At 32.9% G+C, this 9,552-nt stretch overlaps 1 protein-coding gene across 1 annotated transcript; it reads right to left on the bottom strand.

Moving 5' to 3' along the window:
- Positions 1-466: 466 nt before the first annotated feature.
- LOC104210305 (V-type proton ATPase 16 kDa proteolipid subunit) lies at positions 467-4,385 on the bottom strand. The gene is made up of 3 exons (XM_009759172.2): positions 4,054-4,385; positions 3,693-3,978; positions 467-942 (listed from the first exon to the last, which is right to left on the bottom strand). The coding sequence occupies exons 1-3, from the start codon at positions 4,130-4,132 to the stop codon at positions 810-812; spliced, it is 498 nt and encodes a 165-aa protein (XP_009757474.1). The 5' UTR covers positions 4,133-4,385; the 3' UTR covers positions 467-809.
- Between the last annotated feature and the right edge of the window lie 5,167 nt (positions 4,386-9,552).

The following is a 9,552-nucleotide window of genomic DNA, read 5'->3' as shown; positions in this document are numbered from 1 at the left end:
GAGATATCGAAAATACCTGTTACATTTAAGCAGCATAAGTTTCCCCGACATTTATTCCACTCAATATCAGACCTGCTGCATCTTGATCGAAGATTTTACCTTATGATTGCATCTTGGTTTTATAGAACCTTAACTTGTAGTGTTAGAGAAACCTAAATTTGTCTTAAATATAAATTATTGAACATTAAAATGAAATGAGCCCAAACGAAGCCAATGATATATGCAGGACGCGTACAACCGTAGTTCTGGTAGTGTATCAATTTCATAACCCCGACCACAACCCCAAACAAAACAAATTTATAAAGAAGAAGAGATCCAGTTCTAATCGCCAGAGGATCAGAGCAGATAATAGTGACTACAAGATATGAGTTAAAAAAAAAATAGTGACCATAAGATTACCTTTGTGCAGCACAAGATAGTTCTAAAACTAACTAAATAATACATGAACCATGTCTGCATCTTCAAGTAGCATCACCCAATAGAGTTTGTTATTCAGAGAAATATTTAAGCGGAATGTCATACATGTTGCACGGGGCCATAACAAATTATAGCAAAAAATCATTACATGCACAACGCCGTTCAAAAATAGAAAACTGCAAGATACAACAAATAGTGATCAAATACAAAAACTTCTTAAGTTATTATTAAATAAATACTCAATCCTACTTCTACAAACAGCACATAGCAGTGCCATCATGAATAACAAACATAGACATAGATAGCTTTTCGACTTTAGCAAGGATCAAGTTTTGCCGGCGTTTACTGAGTCTCACATACATCATAGTAAGAATAGCATTAATAAGCCAACTTCACTCTGCTCTGGACTGCCCAGCTCGTGAAGACAATATAATTCCAACAATAAGCCCATAAAGAGCCAAAGCTTCAGCAAAAATGAGAATGAGGATCATCCCAACAAAAAGCTTTGGCTGTTGTGCATTAGCCCTGTAAAAATATAAATATTGTTGAGTACATTAGCAATAAAATGCAATCAACATGACACAATGCAATAATAGCGCCAATGACGTAAACAGAAGAGAATAGTAAATACAATAATTAAGATGCAGTAGCCCTAACAATGACTCGCTGGTTGCTTAATTTCTTCCAACAAAAATGAGACGCTCTAAGAAAAGGCAACTGTGGACCTTGCACAGTTTGGCTTCGCCACTTAAAGAAGCCAGACAATTATTGAGAATGATAATTAAGCAAAATGTGTCTGACAGAACGTAAAGATATATGGCAAAGAAATCAGAGAGGAAAACAAAGGCATCATGGATGGACGACCTAAAGTATGTTGAAATATACTAACATGCTGCAGCATTATCAAGACTACAAATTACATTTTCTGGATCAGTCTTCCATCAAACGCAGATTCCACGTCAGGAAAACCCATTGCTAAAATAACAAACACTTTGAAGGACACCATAGGTACTAACTATCAGCTGACCTTCAACTGCAAGAATACTTTTTATTTTTCCCTTTACTTCCCCTCACTTTATTAGGAGAAAGACTTCTCTGCAGGACATCATGGAGCTCAATCTAGTGTCATTTATTTTTCTTTTTATAAGATAAGAAATACAATCTAGTGACATTCATGTTACAGTCTTTTCCTTTAGAGCAGGTTGGAATTGGAAAAGGCAAATGAAATGAATCAGTGGCCTTTTGGCTAACCAAAGGCAACAATTTATGTAAGAGGAGGGAAATTAACCAAAATCATGGGAGACACCCCATCGTGTCCAAGCATAATAACTGCATAACACAATGCAAAGAAGAGCATAATTGCAGAAGATTTCTAGATTGTCTTGGCTTGTTAAAAACCATATTCTGTATCGAGGCCAGAAATTAGAAACCTATATCACTAACACCAATCACATTGACATGAGAAAAAATGAGGAGCCAGTCTTATAAAAGATATAAGCTTCCCTGTTATCTTAAGGAAACAAAAAACTGGTCCCATATGTTCCAATCCTGCCCCTTTTCTTTTTAAAATCTTTGCACTGAGAAAATCTACAGAAATATCTGAGCAATCCCATAGTTTCAAAAAAGGATCTGTTGGTATTACAGAACTCAGTTTTCTTCCAAAAGTTTACATCACCAAAAGGGAGAAAAGTTATTCCTTTATCTTTTGCGCATCTTCTAGACTTCTTTTTAAGGTTTCAACTTATTCATTAGCATATAAAATATCAACTTAATCATTTACATTACATGAAATGGAAAACACATATGAAAGAATGTTCATCCAAGATGATTACAATCAAGTCAAAGATTATCAAAGATACAGAATTCTGTAACACAAAATACATGCCAAAAGGAGCAAACACACAGAGAGAAGCAAGATCAATCATCATCTGAATCTTTCAACTGCCACGTGATGTCAAGTATTCTCTAAACACAAACTGGTATTTGCTGAAGCCAAAATTGAAAAACTAAAAGAGGCAGAATATAGTGTTTAAAGGTGATGGTAAAATTATATAGTAGTCAGAGAAGAAGATGGCTTAAAAGAACAGATAAAGGCCACGCTTTGAAAAGGTAGAAGTTCTGTAAGATAGAAGCGTATCCAATCCTAAGCCCAAATAAAGGAAAAGAGTTATTGACTTATTGTAGGTTAACTGCCTGGGTAAAATCAATCTAATGATAATGAATCCTCTAAATACTGTACGTAGCATAATAGACTCAAAGTTGATTGATTGATTGAATGAAAAGTGAAACGTTTGTAAACTTTTTGAAATAGCACTATATTCGGAAGTTCTTATTTAATGAAAGTGCAGACAATTGTTGGACAACTCAGAAAGAGAATAAATCAATTTTCCTAGATCATAAACACTCAGTCTTCCCATTTTAGGTGATTGTTTTGGCGAGAGAACAGAATTTAATATGTTAACTTGACTTAACAATGATATCAATGATAGACCAAAATATAAAAATGATATGGGATGCCATTATAGTTACATATGGCTCATTTTATTATTTGGGAGTTATAAGAACACTGTCTTCAATGATAACATCTAATGTACTACTACATACATCTAACTAATGTTTGTGTGTAAGGTTGCTGGTAGTCCCAAAAGCAATGCTTACAATCTATTACAACAGAACTTCTCAATAAATACTTTGATAAGAGTGTTTGACCTGTTCTCGACAATTTGCTAACTGCAACCTAACCCATTTATTATCTGTGGTTTTGATTCTAACCTTCATTAGACATATAACTCAAGCCACTTAACCTTAGTCCTGCTGCATAATTCCCGATATAACTTTGAAAAGTAAACAAGAAAATTATTTCTAACCAAGATCAGACAAATTTAGATGATACACTAGAACTATGAAGTTTGACCTTAACAAAAGTTACCCAAGATGCCTTCCTATTCACATGGTTAACTAGCTCGAAACAAAAGTTCACATTTTTTTAATACTACCAACATCTTCCTATAAAGAAATCACAACTTAATGAGCATACATAGCAAGTATCTCGATCAAGATACAACATTGTAACCTTTGGAACCTATAAAAAGAGATAACAAGAAAGCCGAACCCTAACCATATTTTAACAAGTAATACAAGATAAATACTCAACTTCGCCTAATTCTCAACAACATAAAATCTCTCAGATTCAAGTCAACAGGCATTAGCATGGAAGTAATAATTGGACAATGAAGCAGCAAAAAAAGGATAAAACAAAATAAAGGAATGAATACCTAACACCGGCATCACCAACAATACCAATAGCCATTCCAGCAGAAAGTCCAGCAAGACCACAAGCGAGACCAGAGGAGAGATGAGCATATCCATCAAACAGGTAATACGACTTTGTTTTGGGATTAATACCAGTACTGATAATAACAGCAATAATCAAACCATAAATACCCAACACACCAGCCATAACCACCGGAACAATGGATTTCATCACCAGCTCTGGTCTCATCACTCCCATAGACGCCACTCCTACACCGCTCTTTGCTGTTCCGTACGCTGCTCCCATGCCTACGAAATATTCGACAAAATATCAATTAGATCTAAAGTATTTTACGACTTGATGCGAATCTTTTGAGAACTTACAGGAGAAGACCAGAGCCGCAGCGGCGCCGAGGAAGCCGAAGAAAGGAGCAGTTTCATCGCCGCTGAATGTCGACGACATTGTTCCGATCGGATTTTGGATCTGAGAAGTTGATTAGATTTAGATACAAGGAGAGTTTTATCGAGTATTTGTGTATGGATCTGATTTTATGCTCTACAAGTTAATAATTGAAATCTGGTTGATAAATAAAGTCAAGCTTCATACACGTGGCTTCCGTGTTCTGATGCAGTTGGGTTTGGGATTTTTTTTCCCCCGGGATTTCACACTGTTTTAACTTTTTTAATAGGGAAAAATATTATAGCCCCTTTAATAAATAATACACTTTTTATTTTACACATTTCGCGAAACTTTTATAGCCACAAAAATATCATGGTCTCACAAAACTCTTTGCCCTTATAAACTTTTAGGGCCACATGATTCAAAAGTCTTTTTTTTCTCTTAAAGTTCGTGTCAAATCAAAATATATCGTCTAAATTAAAACCGAAGGAATTGAGTGTGTGTGTATGTATGTATATATATATATATATTAAAAGCACGAAGGCCCTTAGCGAAATATCGTTCGTCTTTTTTACCTTGTGTAAGTGCATTTTAAGCTGGCTAAAACTGTAAATATCAATAAAATATTTTTGGGAAGAAAAAATAAAACTACCGTATGACCAAAAAAGGAGAAAGAAAAAGTGAATAAGTAAAAAACAACTTCTTCAATTAATATCCATCACAAAATGTTATTTTCGTAGGCTAAAAAGGGAAAATAGAACTTAAAAGGAGAATAAGTAGGAAACATTTAATATCCCTATAAAAAGAAAAGTCAAATGTTTGATGGGTTCAAAAATAAAACACTCAAGTGAATAAGTAGAAAATTTATTATTGATGATATCCCTATTAAAGGGCATTAGAAATGTGTACCAATTTTCATGACATTAGGGTTTAGTTTCTGCCTTGGTTAAAAATTTAGTTATTACTTTAAGAGTCAATCTAGTTGTCTTTTACCTTGTTGTCTTTCGTTATTGGTTGTTGTTTTAACTTGAAAAAACTCTTGCTTTGAATTCTCTTTTATGTTCTTTTTAGTTTGCCATATGAGAAGTTTGATATTTTCATTAGGGTTGTTGAAGTTTTAATCGTTGATTGTGATTCGAACTCCTTTATTGCTTATTAGTGCTTTTGCTTCTATTTATCATTTTTTTTTATGTTCTTAACTTGGTATTGTCTAACTTTTGTGCTTTCTTTCTTCCAATTTAGGTTATCGATTCTAGATCGTAGAAGCTTTTGGATCCTTTGAAACTAACACAACAAAGTATATCGAGGTAAATTATTATTTATTTTGTTCCTCATCAAATGAGATATGAATTACACCTTAGCATGTGAGTCCCTTAAACTTTTTTATTTTTTCGTTTTATAGAATATTATTGTAACCTCTAGCAATTTTTCTTAGTTTAGTTTATTGTTAATTTTGTTTTTAATCTTTTATAGGATTTTGGAAGAGTTATTTTCAGTTTAAGTCTTTTTCTTTACACCATATAATTCAATTTTTTAGGATAAAAGACTATGCTGGTTAATACTTTGGGTTAAAAAGGGGTTTATGCTTAAAAAAATATCTAAAAACTAATGTCGCATCAATATGAAATTTTGCTACTAATATTCAAGTTTTCTTTCTTAGCAATAACTCATTTCCTTAACTAGAGGTCTTGAGTTCGAGCCTTTGGTATGAAAAAATTTTGGTAGGGAGCGCTCCCCCCTCCCAAATGAGGCCATGCACGGCGCGAATTCGGATATAGTCGGGCTTCAATGGGGGTACCGGATATCGGATGGGAAACTAAAAAAAAATAACTCCTTTCAAAATCTTTAAGGCTAACGCTTTTTTATTCCCGATCCAATTCAATTATCTTTTATGAATCACACTTAATTTTTACACAAAAAAAATAAATTTTTATTATATATAATTTATGACACCGTCTTTTATACTAAACAAAAATACATCATAAAGAAATATTTATAGAATAATGAAGGTGACAAACATCTTTTAGACTAAAATTGTGGTTGATTGTTCTATAAATAAAGTCAACCTGATTATAAAAAAGATTACTAACTTCTACTTACATCTAAAGTAATTATAGTCTACTTTCTTTCTTTAATTTTTATTTTAAAACTCAAATATATTATTTAATATTATAGTTGAAAAAATTTAAAAATTATATATTCATTAAATTAAAATTCAGGCTTTATATATGCGTATGTATGTATATATATATATATATATATATATATATATATATACACACACACTAGGATTTCTAAAAGTAATCATGTAGGATTCCTAACGTGTAGTATTATGTCCTAAAACTAATAGGATTATAAGACTGATATATAAAATTCCGGTTATGTCCTTTTATTATGAGTTATTATGCTTAATATTATAAAATTATTTTTGTAAACCGACATAAATTCATACTTTTACAATAATATAGATAGATAAATTACTTTTTGTGGGCAAGTGTATTCACTTTTTGACAGGATGGTGTTGCTTCTATCTTCTTCTTTTTTTTTTTTTTTTGGAAGACCTATGCTCGTTATGGACAATTGGACATCCTAAGCACGAATTTATAATCAAATGTTAATACGAAAAAAGAAATTAATTTGTTAGTAACTAATACTCAAATAAATAAATAAAAAGAAACGGAAGAAAAAAGAAGAAGTTAAACGTGACCTGATGTGGGAAGAACTCGTTAATGAATTTAAATTCCTTTTAGATGCCCCGAAAGTAATTATACTAATAGAATTCCTAAAGATAATCACGTAGAATTCCTAACGTGTAGTATTATATCCTAATTGGATTATAAGGCTAATATCTAAAATTTCGGTTATGTCCTTTTATAATGAGTTATTATGCTTAATATTATAAGGATATGTTTGTAAACCGATATTGTATTCATGCTTTTATAATAATAATAATAATAATAATAATAATATATATATATATATATATATATATTAAATTACATTTATAAAAATTTATACAAATGGAACCAGATGTAACAATATCTTTAAGACAGAGATTGTAAACCAAAGGTCTATTCGAGGGGGGTTGATAGAGAAAATGATCTCCTATATAAAAATAATATAATTATTTTTATCTGAACGGTCAAATATGTAACTTCTCCTTTTTATTATGCTCACCGTGAGTCGTAAAAATTACATGGGGTGGGCGCCCCTTTTTAACCTGTGTCCGCTTTGTTTGTTGTTTGCACTGTACCCGTTTTTTTTGTTAAAAGCCTTTTAAAAAAACTATTTTGCCCTTTTTTATTAAAAGACTACTTTCTCTCCAAGTATACGCTAGTTCTCTATGTTAAAATTGAATTTTTCTCAAAGGAAGCTAACAGTACACCTATGTTATTTCAAGGAACAATGCAAAGTCGTTAAGCACGTTTTAGGACTTTTCAGAACCAAAAATGGGAGGAAAAGTTAATTTCATCACCAATAAATTCACTTTCAAAATTTTCTTTTCTTCTAGCACTACAAAAGTATGATCTTATAAAGCCTTTGCCATTACCTTTTTATAGTGAACATGCATGGAAGAATTCATTAGAAAGAGAATCTTCATCTTTTTCATGATTGATTGTACCTGTGATTGCACGTTCCCACGGTGTCGAAATATACTTCGAGCCGTTTTGTAACTGGCGAACTTCAGTTCTAAAGTTGAAGTTTTTGTTTTGTAATTGGTGAACTTCAGCTTTAGGAGCTGAAGTTTTTGTTTTATAACTGGCGATCTTCAGCTCTAGAGCTGAAGTTTTTATTTTAGTAACTAGTGAATTTTTGTTTTGTAACTGTCGAACTTCAGCTCTAGACCTGAAGTTTTTGTTTGTAACTGGCAAACTTCAACTCTAGAGCTGAAGTTTTTGTTTGTAACTGAGCGAATTTCAGCTCTAGAGCTGAAGTTTTTGTTTGTAACTGGCAAACTTCAACTCTAGAGCTGAAGTTTTTGTTTGTAACTGAGCGAATTTCAGCTCTAGAGATGAAGTTTTTGTTTGTAACTGGCAAACTTCAGCCTTCTTAGAGTTGAAGTTTTAACTGACTTTCTATATGATTCGAACGTTGAAAGTATTAGATGGAAATACAGGTGCTCACTAACTTATATAATCCTCTTGATCAGATTCCTCCCATTTGGTATACTTCTTAAATACCAAATTGATGAACTAAAAGGTTTCTATCTCCACAACCCATGTCAATTACTGAAACATTTTCACAATCAGCGACTTCAGAAAGGAGTGGTCTATCGGATTGAGGGCGGATATAACTTTGAGGGATAGTAGAGTGGCGGATTCCGCTGGACAGAACTTTTATTTCCATGGAATATATCTGGCTATCCAAAACATATGAAAAAAGGGATTTTTTGTTTTGGATGGGGTATAATGGTCATATTATTACGGATTTTTTATTAGTTGGCTGCGAAATCAATAGTTTTTAAAATTAGGGTACAGGTTAAAAGGTGGCATAAATATAAGGTATGGCTGCAAATCGCCTTATTCCCTAAAAGGGGATTCGCGTAAAATCGGAAGAAATTCGTTGTCCGGTCCATTGAGAAAGAGATTAAAAAGTTGATCCTGAAGATCCGCTTTTAACTCTAAAACTTTGATATCGAACAGCTCATTATTTACCGCTGATAGAAATTCAATCGGAGTTCAGGTTTCTTTTAAAAAGCTTCTCACTAACTTTTCGTATCCCCCATCGTAAGCCCTCCACCCCACCAAAAAGTAAGAACCCGTGGTGCCTGCTTGTGACACATAAGGCTTGCTTTTCGTGATTACTATGAAATAGATGGCGGACTCAATTCATTAGGAGCTGGAAGGACGACATCTCTCTCAGAAAAAAGGGAAATAAAAGACGAGAGGATCCTGCCTTTATTTTGACTACCCTAGGCTAGAGGACTTGACTGACCACCTCAGAGGTCGGAAGAAGATTCTTGGAGACCACGTCAACCCTTGCTGAAAGGGGTATGGGGTTAGTCGAACTCTGATTAAATAAAAGCCCTCAGTTTAATAGAGTACTAACGTAGATTAAATTAAAGTAAATACAAATAAAGGTGAGACGCTTTCGCTTGTCCACCAACTCGTTCCCATGGCAGAGTTCACTTGAACAATGGGAAAAAAGTTCTCGTATTTTATTTCAATATCTCATTTGTTTAATGTTCTACTTTTTACATCTCTTTGGAAGGAAAGAGTATGAAATTTGTTTTTGGTATGCTTTGTACTCTGGCTCATACTCTAGTCGTATCAATAAAAGTCTTTCACAACAAGTATAAAGATTATTTACACATTGATACAACTGCGCAGATTTGAAGATCAAAGGTAAAAGAGATGAAGATTTAAAAAAAAGTTGGAAGCTTTTAGGGAGTTCGAAGATAAAAGCTAAGATTACAAAGTGGAAGAGGTACAAAAGGTCGAAGCTTTTATAGTAGCAAAATGTAATCATTACGCGATGTTTCA

This window comes from Nicotiana sylvestris, chromosome 1, assembly GCF_000393655.2.
Source record: "Nicotiana sylvestris chromosome 1, ASM39365v2, whole genome shotgun sequence".
Lineage (NCBI taxonomy): Eukaryota > Viridiplantae > Streptophyta > Magnoliopsida > Solanales > Solanaceae > Nicotiana > Nicotiana sylvestris.
This window is presented reverse-complemented; position numbering and strand designations above follow the sequence as displayed.